This window comes from Rhinoraja longicauda, chromosome 25 (genome assembly GCF_053455715.1).
Source record: "Rhinoraja longicauda isolate Sanriku21f chromosome 25, sRhiLon1.1, whole genome shotgun sequence".
NCBI classification, from domain to species: domain Eukaryota; kingdom Metazoa; phylum Chordata; class Chondrichthyes; order Rajiformes; family Arhynchobatidae; genus Rhinoraja; species Rhinoraja longicauda.
In genome coordinates, this window is record NC_135977.1 from 11,491,683 (window position 1) to 11,508,316 (window position 16,634).

General features: G+C 42.2%; 1 protein-coding gene across 1 annotated transcript; it reads left to right on the forward strand.

The window, feature by feature from the left end:
• Positions 1-1,989: 1,989 nt before the first annotated feature.
• LOC144605687 (immunoglobulin lambda-1 light chain-like) lies at positions 1,990-5,558 on the forward strand. Its single transcript, XM_078421182.1, has 3 exons — positions 1,990-2,063; positions 2,162-2,503; positions 5,101-5,558. Exons 1-3 carry the CDS (start codon positions 2,018-2,020, stop codon positions 5,421-5,423), a joined length of 711 nt encoding a protein of 236 aa, XP_078277308.1. The 5' UTR covers positions 1,990-2,017; the 3' UTR covers positions 5,424-5,558.
• Positions 5,559-16,634: the final 11,076 nt, after the last annotated feature.

Below are 16,634 nucleotides of genomic sequence, written 5' to 3' on the forward strand. Positions count from 1 at the left end.
CTCCAGTGAGGCCCACCGGAAATTGGAGAAACAGCACCTCATATTTCGCTTGGGCAGCTTGCATCCAAGCGGTATGAACATTGACCTCCAACTTTAGATAGTTCCTCCGTCCCCCTCTTCCCCTCCCAGTTCTCCCTCTATCTTCCTGTCTCCACCTATATCGTTCCTTTGTCCCGCGCCCCTGAGAACACTGAAGAAGGGTCTCGCCAATCCTTCTCTCCTGAGATGCTGCCTGACCTGCTGAGTTACTCCAGCATTTTGTGAAATAAATACCTTCGATTTGTACCAGCATCTGCAGTTATTTTCTTACATTGAAAGCCTCTGTCTACATCTGGAATTTTCGATATTTTAATTGAATTTGCCTGTGGACATCAGCTGGCTCTGTTCCATGGCATGCATTTACCATTACTCCCTCCCACTTCTACTTCAATTAATTATGTATTGTTCTTGCCCTGCCCTTGAATTCGACCGTCTGAAGCGTCGACATTTTCTCGTTCTCTCGCACTGCGATGAAGACATATTAACAGACTCTCCTGTGTGGTTTAACTTGACCATTAAAGTGGGCACGTTAAATTCAATGAATGGGCTAGTGGTGAACGACATTCTGTCTCTATTCATGTCTGGATGAAAATGAATACCAAGGAACGTCCATGGTAGTTTTGAAATAAAACTCAAAGCAATGAATTCAGCGCTGCAATGGAATAAATTAAGACTCGAGAATGGAATACAATAGATCTTAAGACCCTGTCAGCCCGTGGTGCGATCAACTTCCTAATGATTGCAACTATTGTGAGTTTGTTCCTTGCTTCCACTACCATGTCTGCAGCCGTTTCTGGGACGTTAAATCCATGTTCTGTAGAGCAGACCGATGAAAAAATTACCATTTAAATTATCTGCCATCTCCATATTCCGCTTTAATTATACCCGAGACCCCCTACTTCAGACCAATGTTTACTCTGTAGGTTGTAATAACAATGACAGAAATCTTATTATCATGCATTTACACTTCTAGCTGACGTCCAACAATACTTTGATATTTTCGTGCTCATTAAACCTTTCGTCATATTGTTTTACAATTCGCTGTTCAATTTTTTTAAATTTCCATTCAACTTTGCTACTAGAAAATGTTTTTGCTCTTTTATTTTAACGCTGTCTTTAACATGTTTAGATAATCGTGGATGTGTCGTCCACTTAGATTTTATTTCTGTGTGTAGTTTCTGTCTTTTGAGTGATCACATTGAAAGCCTCCGTCTACATCTGGAATTTCCGATATTTTAATTGAATTTGCCAGTGGGCTTCAGCTGGCTATGTTCCATGGCATGCATTTACCATTACTTCCTCACACTTCTACTTCAATTAATTATGTATTGTTCTTCCCCTGCCCTAGAATTCGACCGTCTGAAGCGTCGACAACTTCTCGTTCTCTCGCACTGCGATGAAAACATATTAACAGACTCTCCTGTGCCGTTTAACTTGACCATTAAAGTGGGCACGTTAAATTCAATGAATGAGTTCGTGGTGGAATTGTGCCTTGCGATATTACACGACTGCGATTTATTTGTAGGCAAAGGGCAAATGTATTATTTTATAATTATTTGGGAGCTTAAGGGGGATAGTGCAAAGTCTCTCCAGTCCCATCATCCAATACAGCTGACCCCTTTTACTCAGTAAATAAGAGCCTGCTCTCACACAACAGTTCCCGCCTTTGAATCTTAGAGCTTCCCTCCCTCTCCCCCCCCCCCCCCCCCCCCCCCCCGCCACCGTTGAGTTCACCGTTGTCTGCTTTTCTCCTCCCACTTAAAACAATATGAATATTTCTTTCTCCCAAAGGGCCGGATCTGCAGAAATATCATTTTACACGGAGCCAATAATTCAGTGATTCGATGACAAGTGGATAAAGATTTGCATGAATAATTAATAATTGGTGACGTTGGGATGCTGAAGACTTTAAAAGACAAACTTCGAAAGGGCTCAAAACCGCGCTTGTGCAGCAAAACATCCCTTTATCACCTTCGACATGGCAGAATGGGTTTGGGTTCTTGCCTTGGTGACCTGTTTCCACTGTGAGCAGAGCGCAGAATGATCAATGTTGTGTCGTTTTATATTCTGCTGTTTTTTTTCTAATGGTTCTGTATATTTATCTGTTTTTTTTCCCTATCAGCTATAAACGCGGAGACTACATTGACTCAGGACCCGTCTATATCAACCTCGCCGGGAACAACCGTCAAAATCACCTGTACCCTGTCAGGGGGCCGCATCGGTAGCTGGTACACGAGCTGGTACTGGCAGAAGCCGGGCAGCGCCCCTGTCTTCGTGTGGTATGAAAGCTCCACCAGAGGCTCCGGGATTCCAGAACGATTCACGGGTTCCGTGGACTCATCCAGCAACCAAATGCATTTAACCATCACCAACGTGCAAACGGAGGACGCTGCCGATTATTACTGTGGTGTGTGGGGCGACAGTAAATTCACCTTTGGGAGAGGAACCAAACTGAATCTACGCAGTAAGTAAAGTATTCACGGTGTGAAACACAAATCTTTGAACTATGATTTTGCTTTCCATCATAAATCCTCAGTAGCAAGATCCTATTAGACCTAAGTAGACAACGGGTCAGGCAGCATCTCCGGTAGATATCTGGATAGGCAATGTTTCGTGTCGGAACCTTTGCGAGACTTTCCCGAACGGAAATATCATCTATCTATGTCCTCCAGAGATGCTGTCTGATCCGCTGGATTACTTCAGCACTTTGTGTTGTACTCAAGATGCCAACATTCGCGGTTCCTTGTTTCTCCTACGCGAACTTGTTTTAAAAAATAATCCTTTACCTCCACCCTTACAACACTCCGAGAAACCTGCGCTCACCTAACCGCGGCTTCTTGATCATCGTCGATCTAACGCCTTCACAAACTGACAGCTGTGATTCAAATGCGAAGTTGTGAAATTCTGGAATGATCTCCTGAAGATCTATTTTCCCCCTTTCTTCCCTGATGTTCATGTAACCTGCTCATTTAACCGAAATGCTGATTCTCTGATTTGATGTTTCATCAAGTGGCCGGTTTCATTCGAGACTGATGCTATTACACACGTTGCTTCAATATAAGCGTAATGCAAATGAAAACTGTTGCCGTTACTTGAAGAAATGCTCGGGTAATTATGAGATTGTATTAGCTTACGGTATATTGTGGGACGTAGAATTAGTGGAAGCATTCAAAGGAAAGTTAATAAGCATTTGGCAAGGGATGTTGGTGAATTAAATGGGTTATTTTTGAAATTGCAAATACCCATGAGGGCAAATGGCCCGGTTAATTTCTGGTCTATGCTGCTTGTTTTAATGATACCATAAGGGTGAAGTGGCGTTTGGACAGGTCTACAACAGCGCTAAAACTAATTGTCAGGGAAAAGGTATAAAACAAATATTTAACCGCTTCGCACGGCACCATTTCAATTCCCTTTACGCGAAAGTGTGGGGGATTGTTGCAAGTCTGAGTCAGCTCCGAAATTAGAAACAAGGGCAGAACAGCATTCAGGTTCATTTCTGGTTCAGCTAGCCATTGCCACCTTAGCTGATCACATTTGTATGGATATGCCGTCAGACTCTTTGTACCCACCTTGTAGAACCTGCAAGGGATTTTGATGCTGATTCTCCGATTGTCATCGAGAGTATGATGTAGCAGAAAACGCAGACTGTCTATTGTGCTGTTTAACATGATCGCTCTGATTGTCGATTTTTTTTACGGGCAGGCAGTTGGTAGACCGACGTGACGATTGGTGATTGTCAAAGAGCTTAAAAGAAGAGCACGACATCATTTTGCGGTTTTCGTATAAATGAGTGCAGAAATAGGCACACAGTTATACGAGGTTATTGTTGAATTGCTCAGAATCGAAAGATTTGAAGGAAATATTACAGCGTCTTTGAATTCAGCGTTAGCTTGAACTTTTCTTTAAAGTTCGGATATGTTGGTTGTTGAACCCAAAGCTGCCTGGATATGTATCTGAAAGAATTTGAATCTGACTAAAACATTTCTTAGTTTTACCTTTCATTTTTCTAACCGCCACCATCCTTGCATCATGGACTTTCTACCAGGGGTTCCCAACCTTTTTTGTCCCATTTACCCCTGGCAACTTTTCGAAAGTAAATTTACCCCCACTCTGTTTTGTTCAGTAATTTAAGTTCACATTTCTACCATAATAAAACAACCGACAAAAGGGAAATTTTAAAATACTGTTTTTAACATTATTATTTTAAGTTCAAGTAACAATAATGGTAGGCGAAATGTACCCCTGGGGTAAATTGGGGACCCTTGTTTCTAGACGACGTGGAAGATTCACTAATAACATTCTAAAGACTATTCCGGGAAAGAATTGGGATTACTATTTATTAATTTGGAAATGCTGCTCATTCTGCCAGGATGAGATGTAATTACATTTTTTTCTGTCCGTTTCCATGATCTGAAGAAAATCATAGGCTACATGTTTTACCAAACCTCGGGTATTCGCACCACAGTAAAACAAATACCTTAGCATGATTCTGCTGTATAATATGAGGTAATATAAATCAAAGATAATTGTAAAGCCAGTGTAGAAGGATGCATACGGCCACAGAGCCGCGGAGAGCAGGCCTCCAATCCACCTATTTCATGCCGACCGAGGTGCTCTACTTGAGCTAGTCACATTTGCTTGTGCCAGGCCCATATCTCTCTAAACCTTTATTATCCATGTCTTAATTCAAATGGTTTTTTTAATGGTGTTATTGTACCTGCTTCATCAACTTCGCCGGGGAACTCTTTCCACGGAGTCAACACATTATGTTTTACAAATGTTGCCGTGCACCTAAGCCGTCTAGTGTGGGGAAAAGACTCCGTGCCCTAATCTATGTATTCCCCTCGCGATTATGTGCAGCGCCATGTGATCACCCTAAGGTCTTCTACACTCCAAGGACTAACGTCCTAGCATATCCAATCTATGCCTATACTTCAGCCGTTCGAAACCTGGCACCGTCGTCGTAAATTTTGTCTGGCATCTGTCCAGCTGAATCGATTCAGACTTTTAACGACAACCGATAAATAATTCACTTGTATTTATTTCATTTCTTATTTTCAGGTCCGCGGCCCCCCACCGTTTCCATTCTGGCGCCTTCAATGGGTGAAGTCACGGCAAAAAGTACCGCCACCCTGGTGTGTTTGGTGAACGGGTTCAATCCGGGCGCGGTGGACATTGAGTGGACCGTGGACGGCAGTGCGAGAAGTGATGGCGCTGCCACTAGCCGGGTCCAGCAGGAGACGGACAACACGTTCAGTGCGAGCAGTTACCTGACTCTGCCAGCCACAGTCTGGAACTCACACGAGCTTTACTCCTGTGTGGTTAAACACGAAACCCAGGCAACCCCCATTAAGGCCAACATCGCCAGATCCAGTTGCCTCTAATTGAAAGGATTAAATTACCGATTTGCTACATTTCTTTTGTAAACTAATCCAATATTCAGATATTGAATGTTCGCTTTAACATGGTATGTGTTCAAACGCAGCACATGTGCACGTTGTTGCCTTGAATGCGCTGTCCGTATCTTACGGTGAACTGAAAAACAATAATGTAACATTTAATGCAATATAATAAAACCGATTATTCTATTTACGATGCATCGTTGTAATTTTTCTGTGCAAATGTCCTTGCCTTCAATAGAATAAAAACAATAATGTCCGAAGGGCGCGGCAATAAACTGGCATTTTGTGAAATTTCATTATATTGGAAAGAAACTGCGTTTTCATGATTGATGATCCATCCATGTGATAGGAAACCCGAAGGACTGCTTGCAAGTACCTCCCGATTGAAGAAATTAGGTGCGACTCCATGTCTCAATAGACTATAGACAACAGGTGCAGGAGTAGGCCATTCGGCCCTTCGAGCCAGTACCGCCATTCAATGTGATCATGGCTGATCATTCACAATCAGTACCCCGTTCCTGCCTTCTCCCCATATCCCTTGACTCTACTATCTTTAAGATCTCTATCTAGCTCTCTCTTGAAAGCATCCAGAGAATTGGCATCCTCTGCCTTCTGAGAAAGAGAATTCCTATTTTGGATATCCCAGAAATACGGCAGTGCAGTTTTGGCACTACGCTAATATGCTTAAAGTACCCAGATGTCTGAAATCGATCCGCACTAAATATCACAATATATATTAGTGTTTATACCGTGAAAAACGCGATGAAATGTGTGGGTTGACGAATTAATTAACCGCGGCATTACCGTGGTCTTAATCACAATCACACACAATCACAATCACAATAAAACTTTATTAGCCAAGTATGTTTTGCAACATACGAGGAACTTCATTTGCCATACAGTCATAACAATAAAAAGCAACAGGACACACAAAATACATTTTAACATGAACATCCACCATAGTGACTCCTCCACATTCCCCACTGTGATAGAAGGTTAAAAAAAATTGAATCTCTCCCTTCTTTGTCCTCCAGCGGTCGGGGGCTCGAACCTTCCGTTGACGGGACGATCTTAATCAGCTCAACATTAATCAACAGAAGTGGTCATATATTTAAACAGTATGACGAGAGGAATAAAGTTCAGGCTCGTAGGGGTGAGCGCTCGACACATCTTGAAGGCGGGCTTCGCACCAACAATTAACCGAAGTAAAAGTAGTTACATAATGATCCCCAGAAATGGGATAAACAGCTTTCGGGATATGGCAAATGTTTGGATGTTCTTCTCTGGGAATAAAAAAAAAGTTTAACAGAGGGAATAAATTATGAAAAGTGGTGTACAGTGGCTGGAAAAATCTGCTTCCGATGTGGGTAGGTCCTATCTAAAGAGACTCTCCAGCACGATGTCTATTTCCAGCAGTAAAATAATGTGTAAATATAAAATATATGACCTATTTGACAATATGGTTGGTATCAGGTTGGAGACGTGCTGTCTTCTTTCACCCCATCCCTTCCTCCAGTGTTATCCTTCACTCCCTTGTCCCCTTACTTTGTGGCTGATTTCGCTTCTTGTTCCCTTTAAACCCCTAACCATTGCCAATTAACCCCCTACCCCCATCTGCTAATCAATCCCCTCTAACATGTATCCACCTATGACTTGGCAAGCTGTATCGCCACACCTATCATCATATCATCATATACATACAGCCGGAAACAGGCCTTTTCGGCCCTCCAAGTCCGTGCCGCCCAGCGATCCCCGCACATTAACACTATCCTACACCCACTAGGGACAGTTTTTACATTTACCCAGCCAATTAACCTACATACCTGCTGAACAAGAACTGTAAGTTCTTTTGGTAGTCCAATCCTTGCTCAACAACAACCACCAAGAGGTTCCTCTATTCACTCACATTATGGCCACTGCACTTTACTGTTAGTAAACTGTTCACCAAGATTTCCTATCCAGATGGTAATCCTGCATTCTCCGGTGCTTGTGTGGAGGAGAAATCAGCTTTAATTCTAAGGGATAATAAACCACTAGTCTATTTATGGAAGAACATTGAGCACTTCACCTCATCATGTTTTACTGCAAGTGGAAGTTCTGCTGCAGAATAATCAAGGAAGAAACAGCCAGATAGGCTGCACTTTATTAAGGAATTCATGTTTAATTTGTCTCGATGATCTGAAGTCAAGTGCAATGGCCCTTCAGAAACGCAAACATGCATTGGCCTGAAGAAAAGGCACAAAGTGCTGGAGTAACTCAGCGGGTCAGGCAGTAACTGCGGAAAACATAGACAGGCGATGTTTCGAGTCAGGACATCTGAAGTAGAGCCCCGACTCAAAACGTCACCTTTCCAAGTTCTTCAGGGATGCTGCCTGACCCGCCGAATTACTCCAGCACTTTGTGCCTTTTTTTGTATTAAAGCTTCTGTTTCTTGGTTTATGTGACTGTCTAGGCTAGGTCGACACCTCTCTGCAATTTCTTGCAGCCTTGTATGGAGCTGTTCTCAAACTATGCTGCGTTGCAGGTAGTTACTGCAAACAGCTTTGTTTTAATTCCAGGTTTTATTTAATGACTTGAGTGTTATCTCCTCTGCTGCAGTGGGGGGAATGTTCTATCAGTTCTCCTTTCACTGCTGTGGGTTCTCCAACTCTGCACAAACAAACACATATAAAAGTCTAGAAGCAACTTAAGGGCCTGTCCCACTTCGGCGATCTTTTTGGCGACTGCCGGTGACTGTCAAAGTCGTAGCAGATCGCCAAACTTTTCTTTTACCCGACGACAATGACCACGACAATGCCGAGTCAGGTCGAGATTACAGCGTCTTCTGAAACATCGCGAAAATTCCCACGCTGTCAATGCTTCTCCGGCGTCCTGGTTTTCGATGAAATCACTGACAAGTCGGTAAGTATTTGAGAGTTTTGGACTATAACACCTTGTATGGGTTACTTAAAAACCAAGCTTCACTGTAACAAGGAATAAACTGGATTTACTTCCAGTTTACTAATAGCTGTATTAAAAAAATAAATTAAAAAGTGGTTCAATGGATTCTTGTGAAAGGTGTGTGTGCATCACTGTAGTCTCACCTGTTCAGTACTGCCTTCAACCACTGAAGATCACCCCACCCTCTGTCTCCTTTCTCTGTTCGTTTACTTATTTATCTATTTATTCACTTCCCTATGTTCTCTAAATCCCTGTAAAGCGTCTTTGAGTATATGAAAAGCGCTATATAAATGTAATGTATTATTATTATTATTATTATTCTTTGGAAATGTAAGGGAGATGCATATCTGGTTTGTGGGTTGCACATCTGGGTTTGGAGCCCACTTTAAATGTAATGGCTGAGGACAAAAACATCGTGAAAATTCCCACGCTTACCTGACCGTCAAACTGTCGCCTCCAATCTACCTATCAAATGTCCTGACGGTAAATAAATTGGTTAAACACAAGCATTTTATGGTATTTTGAAATGACTTTACTTATTTTAATATTTTGAGCTTCTAAATGCATCTTAAGAGAACCTATCAAACCTCGGGACAGCATGCGACAGTGACTGCAATAAGCTACGATGCCTGGTGACAAGCCAGCTGTCGCCGAGAGATTTCAACGACGCGCCGAGATCCACTACGATCTGTGGAAGACTCCTCATGATCATGCCCGCGACACCCCGGCGAACTGTCGGCAACAGCCTAGTCACACCTCATATCTCTTTTCCAGCTTTCTCCCCTCTGTCCCAATTAGTCTGCAGAAAGGTCTCGACCTGAAACGATGCCTGTCCATCCCCTAATCAGATGTAGCCTGACCCGGCAAGTCATGTAGAGTCCAATGGCGGAGTCTTGTTTTGCTCCATTTGTCCGGTATTATGACCACCTCCCTGATCCAATTTATCTCTCCAACCCACTTCTTGTCAGACATAACATAATCTCGGAGGCCCTAATAATTAGATGGAGAAACTGGGAGTAGAAACAAAAATTAACGTTTTTCCTAAAATTAACGTTTTTCCTAAAAAAATATATACTATTTTCATTTTCTTGAATCAGCATTTTCAACGATATAATTAATTTTAAAAATGTAGATTTTAAAGAAACAAATCTCGTATTTTATAGTTTTACAGCCCCTGGTAAAATTGAAGTAATTAGGTGGGGAAAGCCTCAAAGTTAATGACAGAAGGAGAAACTCCGTCCTTAGCATTCCCCTCTCTTTTTAATTCCATCAGTTTTTTTCAGGGACAGGGCTTGATTGCGGGCTAGCATGAAGCCGACAACTCCTGGGGCCTTTTTGGTTACCTTCCGCATCCGAAGCAGGTAAATGTGGACGGACGGTGGGCCGCATCTGCAACAATTCGCATGATATTGGAGTATAATTGGATACCCAACATTCTCACAATTCCACTTGTGAAGCTCTCTACGTATATTTATCAGTTAATGCAATAGTCGTTACAAAGCCATAAATGGCCGATATTGTCACCATGGCCACGGTACATTATGACTCGTTCTTCACTAAAGGCTGGAGCGCCGAACGTTTCCAAAGCAAGGGAGAGGGGCACATTGGCCCAGCGGTGGAGTTGCTGCCTTACAGCGCCGGGGACCCGGGTTCAGTCCCGACGACGGGTGCTGTCTGTATGAAACTTAACCATTCTCCCCGTAGCCGCGTGGGATTTCTCAGGGTGCTCCGGTTTCCTCCCAAGTTCCAAAGATTTACAGGGTTCTTTTAGGTTAATTGTCTTCTGTAAATTGTCCCTATTGGATAGATATACTGTGTGGGCTGGTGTTGACCCGATGGGCCGAAGGGCCTGTTTCCACGCTCTATCTCTAAACTGAACTAAACATTTTCGTCCACGAACTTGCTGGATTGGAATGCTCGTCCGTTTCTTCACTTTCTATTTCAACTGCCAAATTAAAAAAAGTGGCTTATTTGCCCCAACACCAACGCCCCTCCCCCCACCCCTCCGTCCATCAACCCCTGATCTACTCTTGGTTCCTCCAATTCACATCATACTAATTCATGGGCGGGCACGGTGGCGCAGCGGTAGAGTTGCTGCGTTACAGCGCCTATAGCGCCAAAGACCCGCGTTCGATCCCGGCTACAGGCGCTTTTCTGTACGGAATTTGTACGTTCTCCCTGTGAACCGCGTGGTGTTTCTTCGGTTTCCTCCCACACTCCAAAGGCGTAGGATAGTGTTAATGTGCGGGGTTCGCTAGTCGATGCGGACCCGATGGGCCGAAGGGCCTGTTTCCGTGCTGTATCTCTCAACTAAACTAATGCCTTTGAATTAGAATTTGAATTGAATTGAATTTGAATTAGAACTGTCTCTCTACAGTTCTACCTGATCACATCCTTCTCCCAACCCATTCAATGCCAGAGCTTGTACTAGATTTTATTAAACATACCAAATCTGTCAGAGCAGTAATTTCACAATTGCATGAAAAGAGAAAACCCTTTTATTTATTCCCCATCTGAAACGTAATTCCACGATTAAAGATGGATATAGCCTAAACGTGACGCAGGTCGGTCGTGTTTCATTCGCAGGTCGGTCGTGTTTCAACCTTATGAGTTCCCTGGGCCCCATCTTTCACCCCACTAGCCTCCGCATCCAACATACCATTCACTGAATTTTCGTCACCTCCACAAAGCACATCTTCCAATCTCCAACCTTTACGCCTGCCGCATAAACCATTCTGTCCGCAACTCCTCAGTTCACTCATCGCTTCCCACTGAAGCCACCGCCCCCCCACCCCACACCCAACTACCTTACCCTGCAACCGCGTGAGATTTAACATCTGTCCTTATTCCTCCACCCTCATTTCCACCAAGGGACCTCAGGAGTGAGATTCACATGCACCTCCTCTAACCTTATCTAATGGACCTGGTGTTCCCGACGTGGGCTACCGAACATCGGTTGGACGAAGCGTAGACTCGTCGACCGCTTAGCTGAATACTTGCCAAGGCCCATTTAGAACGGAGATGAGGAAGAACTTTTTCAGTCAGAGGGTGGTGAAGGTGTGGAATTCTCTGCCTCAGAAGGCAGTGGAGGCCAGTTCGTTGGATGCTTTCAAGAGAGAGCTGGATAGAGCTCTTAAGGATAGCGGAGTGAGGGGGTATGGGGAGAAGGCAGGAACTGGGTACTGATTGATAGTGATCAGCCATGATCGCATTGAATGGCGGTGCTGGCTCGAAGGGCTGAATGGCCTACTCCTGCACCTATTGTCTATTGTCTATTGTCTATTGCCCTCTAGATCTCCCGGTTCATAGCCCCTTTAACTCCCCCCTCCCCCTCTTCCCATTCCTATACTGACCTTTCTGTCCTGGGCCTCGTCCATTGTTAGAGCGAGTCTCCATGCACATTGGAGGAATAGGAACTCACATTTCGTTCGGGTAGCTTACAATCCAGCGGTATGAATGTTAAATTCCCGACTTTTAGGTAACTTCCACAAACGCACCCCCTCGCCCCGCACCCCTTTCCTACCCTCTCCACTAAAAGTCGGTTAACTAGTTTCACAGTGCGCAACTTTGTATCCTTCATGGCTCATACCTGGCTCATATCTGTCTCTAACCAACAGGCAACATATCGGGGAACCTCCTCACCTGAGGTCACCTGTAGCTGGCCAAAGGACTTCGTTTTTACCCCCCTCACCCCCACTGAGGCTTCTCCAGCTGGGTCTCCTCCACCACGACCTCATCCACCTGGGTCACGTCAGTCTCCAGCTGCCTGGTGGTGAGTGTGGGGTTCGAACTGTGCCCTTGGTCTGCCCCTTCCTTCTCCTGGGTGCCATTTTTTAAAGAACAATTCTAAGTTTTTAGAGAGGAGTTGAAAAGGAAGATCTGAACAGGTCAGTCGCCAAACAAAGAATGACCAGTCCTCAAGAAAAGGACCAAAGTCCAGTTACCACAGGTGTCAAGCATGGAGGCGCCAGTGACGTGGTAGTGGTCTGGCCAGATCTTTGAATGAGATGCCATGATAAAGTACTTAGAAACACAATAAATTCAGACTCCAATTATTTTAAAAATCACCAAAATCAACTTTATTCAAACAAATATTCCAGGGTGCTATATGGATGGTATTCCAGGGCGGGCCCTCAGAGCATATGGTGATCAACTGGCAGAGGTGTTTACCAACATCTTCAACCTCTCATCTGAGTCAGTCTGTGGTTCCCACCTCCTTCAAAAGCATCCATCATCGTTCCTGTTCCAAAGAAACCAGTAACCTCCTGTTTAAATTGCTACCATCCTGTCGCACTGACATCAGTCATCATGAAGTGCTTCGAGCGACTAGTCAAAACTCACATCTGCACCTCTTTCCCTGACACCTTGGACCCTCTTCAGTTTGCATATAGACCAAACACGGCCACGGACGATGCCATCGCCATGGCAATACATACTGCGTTCACCCACCTGGAGAAAGGAAATAAATATGTGAGAATGCTCTTTATTGACTACAGCTCGGCATTCAACACAATTATTCCCTCAAAACTCATCCCCAAGCTCCTTGATCTTAGACTGGAGACCTCCATCTGCGGATGGATGTTCGATTTCCTGACGGGCAGGCTCCAGGTGGTGAGAATTGGCTGCCACACCTCTTCCTCACTGATCCTCAACACAGGCACACCACAGGGGTGTGTGCTCAGTCCTCTCCTGTACTCCATGTTCATGCACGACTGTACTGCTAAGCACAGCTCAAACAGCATCTAAAGTTTGCTGACAACACGACAATCTTGGGTCTCATCACAGACAACAATGAGACGGCCTACAGAGAGTATGTAAAGGCACTAAACAGCGGGTGCCAGGAAAATAACCTCTCCCTCGTTGTCAGCAGAACTAAAGAGATGATCGTGGACTACAGGGGACAGCGGGGGAGTGGACACCTCCCCTTCCACATCGGTGATGCTGAGGTTGAAAAGGTCGGCAGCTTTAAGTTCCTCGGTGAACACATCACTGAGGACCTTTCCTGGACACTGCACACGGACACAATAACAAAGAAGGCCCACCGGCGGCTCTTTTTCCTGAGAAGACTGAGGAAGTTCGGCATGAATGCCAGCATCCTCACAAACGTCTACAGATGCACCATCGAGAGCCTGCTGACGGGTTTTATTACAGTCTGGTACGGGAACTGTTCTGCCCACAGCCACAAATCACTACAGAGAGTGGTGAAGACGACACAGCACATCACTGGCAACTGTCTCCCGGCCATTCAGGACATTTTCTACCGGAGGTGCCTGCGGTAGGCATGCGGCATCATCAAGGAACACAGCCACCCAGCAGGCAGGCTGTTCTCCTTGTTACCGTCAGGCAGACGATACAGGAGTATGGCTGCGCGTACCACCAGACTTAAGAACAGTTTCTACCACCAGGCCATCAGGCTTCTGAACTCGTAAACACATTTCAAATAATATATGTTGATTATTTTTTAATATTGTCTTTTTAAACTATTTTTAATATTGTCTTTTTACCTTACTAATGTCATTTTTTAATCGTATTTATCCTTGGAATATTACTGCTGAGGTGACCCGCTTTCTTGTCAAATACAATTCATTGTACCGTTGACCCTGTGCCAACCTACATATGACAAATAAAATGTAGTATATATTATATATTATATATAACTATATTCCTATGAAAGATGGATAACACATGGCAAAATCTTTTTATTAAAACGGACTTTAAAAATATTAAAACTTAAAGATTTAAGTTTAGTGTATATACTATACGAATATTAACCGTAACTAATTACTATTAATCAAAAAACATATATATTTTTATTAATCATTACTAATAAGAAGTATAAGTAATATTTGATTGATGTAAACTTTACTTTGAATACTTAATTAATACACCTTAGACAGAAAAATCGATTTATTATAGACTAATTAGTTTCGGGCCTGCCCCGTTTATCTCTCTTTTTAAAAAAAACAAACAATAACTTTGTTAAAAAACGGAGCTAGTATTATTTTTTTTTTACATCTCACGGAAGTCCTTAGATTTTTTGCCACCTTAGGGTGGCTAACACTAACTGCACTAATTGTAGTTGTAGTTTTAGTTGTTTCTTCTTCTTTCCTGCACTCTTTTAACCTTTTATATATTGGGGTTTTTTTAGATTTAATTTTTTTTATTATGTCATTTTTCAGAATTTATATACTTTTGGGAGATATTTCCGGGAAACACTCTACGTAGTACAAAAGATCATCCACCCTTCATTCAAGAAAAATGTTGTAGTTCGGGTGCCAGGCCATTTGCTTTATTATAGACTATTTATCGGTTAAGATGCAAGATTCTATTAGGAACACAGGGGGTAAAGGTATTACATTTTGTAGTTGGAATGTCAAGGGTGTTAATGAACCAATTAAAAGAGGTAAAGTACTTTCACATTTAAAATCTATTGATGCAGATATAATGTTCCTTCAGGAAACTCATCTAAAAAATGTAGCACATAATAGACTGAAAGGCAAATGGATTGATAAAGTATTTCACTCATCGTTTCCCTTTAAATCAAGAGGTGTTGCCATTTTAATTCGTAAAGGTATACCATTTATACATACTTCCTCTATAGTCGACACTGAAGGTAGATATGTTATATTAGTGGGAGAACTATATTCTACAAAATTGATATTGGTGAATGTCTATGCACCAAATTTTGATAATCCGTTATTTAAAAAAAAAAAATTAATACCATTCCAGAATTCGGACAATATAACTTGATAATTGGAGGAGATTTAAATTGTACATTAGATCCTTATTTGGATAGATCTTCAACTCAAAGGAAAACAAAATCCAAGTCGTGTGAATTATTAAACTCTTATATAAATAGTGCAAATATAAAAGAAGTTTGGAGGATTGATAATCCTTCAGGCCGAGAGTATTCATTTTATTCACCAGTGCATAAAACTTATTCAAGAATTGACTATTTCTTGGTGGACTCCAAACTTATTCCTTATACGTATAATTCAAAATATCATAATATTATTATATCCGATCATGCCCCTTTAACATTTAGGGTAAAACTCCAAGGAGTAACGGGGAAACAGACTAATTGGAGATTTAATCCGCAAATCTTAAATGAAAAAACATGTTATGACTATCTTAAATCGCAATTTGAAACTTTTTTTTACGCAAATGCCCTCCCTGAAACACCTGCGTCCCTGCTTTGGGAAACATTTAAAGCGTTTGTGAGAGGATGTATTATTGCTTTTCAAGCGTCTCAAAACAAGAAGAAGCGGGCTGAACAAAATGACCTAGAAAGTCAGATAAAACAGTTAGACATAACAAATGCCATCGCTCCCTCTATTGAAATACATAATAAAATTGCAGCTCTCAAATATAAGTTAAATTATATTCTCTCAGCTCATATTTTAAGGCTTTTTCAATATACTAAACAAAAACATTTTGAATTTGGAGATAAACCACAGAAATTGCTAGCACGTCAACTCCGTAAATTAGAAGATGATTCTACAATTCATAAAATTAGATCAGAAAATGGAGATTTGCTTAAATTACCTAAGGATATTAATCAGAGATTTTTGCAATTTTATCAGTCATTATATTCATCAAAAATAACAGATAGTTCTGCGCAGATGCAAAACTTTTTGCAGGAATGTAACCTTCCTGGTTTGAATATGAGTGATAGAAATTTACTGGGCGCAGAAATAACTATGAAAGACGTTGAAGAGACCATTAAATCCATGAAAAATGGGAAGACCCCTGGCCCTGATGGCTTAAATAATGAATTTTATAAAAAATTCAGTGATTTGATCTCTCCACGTTTGCAAACTGTATATAGTCACGCCTTTAAACAACAGAGGTTACCGCAAACTCTGACTGAATCAACAATAATCCTCATTCCTAAAAAAGATAAGGATTCTGAAGACACTGGTTCGTATAGGGCGATAGCTCTTTTAAATACTGATCAGAAGATATTAGCGAAAATCTTAGCTCAGAGATTAAGTCTAGTTATAGATAAATTGATACACCCCGATCAATCAGGCTTTATAGCCAAACGATATTCATGTTTCAACTTGAGACGCTTGTTCAATATAATTTATTCAAATAGACTATTAAATGAAGATTTAGCAATCATCTCGCTAGATGCTGAAAAAGCATTTGATCAAGTAGAATGGCCCTATCTTTTCTCAGTGATGGAAAATTTTCAACTAGGTGAAAATTTTTGTTCATGGGTGAAACTTTTATATACATCCCCAACAGCTA

Bases quoted from the DNA above. Each gene is read 5' to 3' on its own strand.
- LOC144605687 (XM_078421182.1), top strand. From the start codon at position 2,018: ATGGCAGAATGGGTTTGGGTTCTTGCCTTGGTGACCTGTTTCCACT. The intron at 2,064-2,161 runs GTGAGCAGAGCG...TTTCCCTATCAG, and splicing joins CTTGGTGACCTGTTTCCACT to CTATAAACGCGGAGACTACA. The intron at 2,504-5,100 runs GTAAGTAAAGTA...TCTTATTTTCAG, and splicing joins AACCAAACTGAATCTACGCA to GTCCGCGGCCCCCCACCGTT.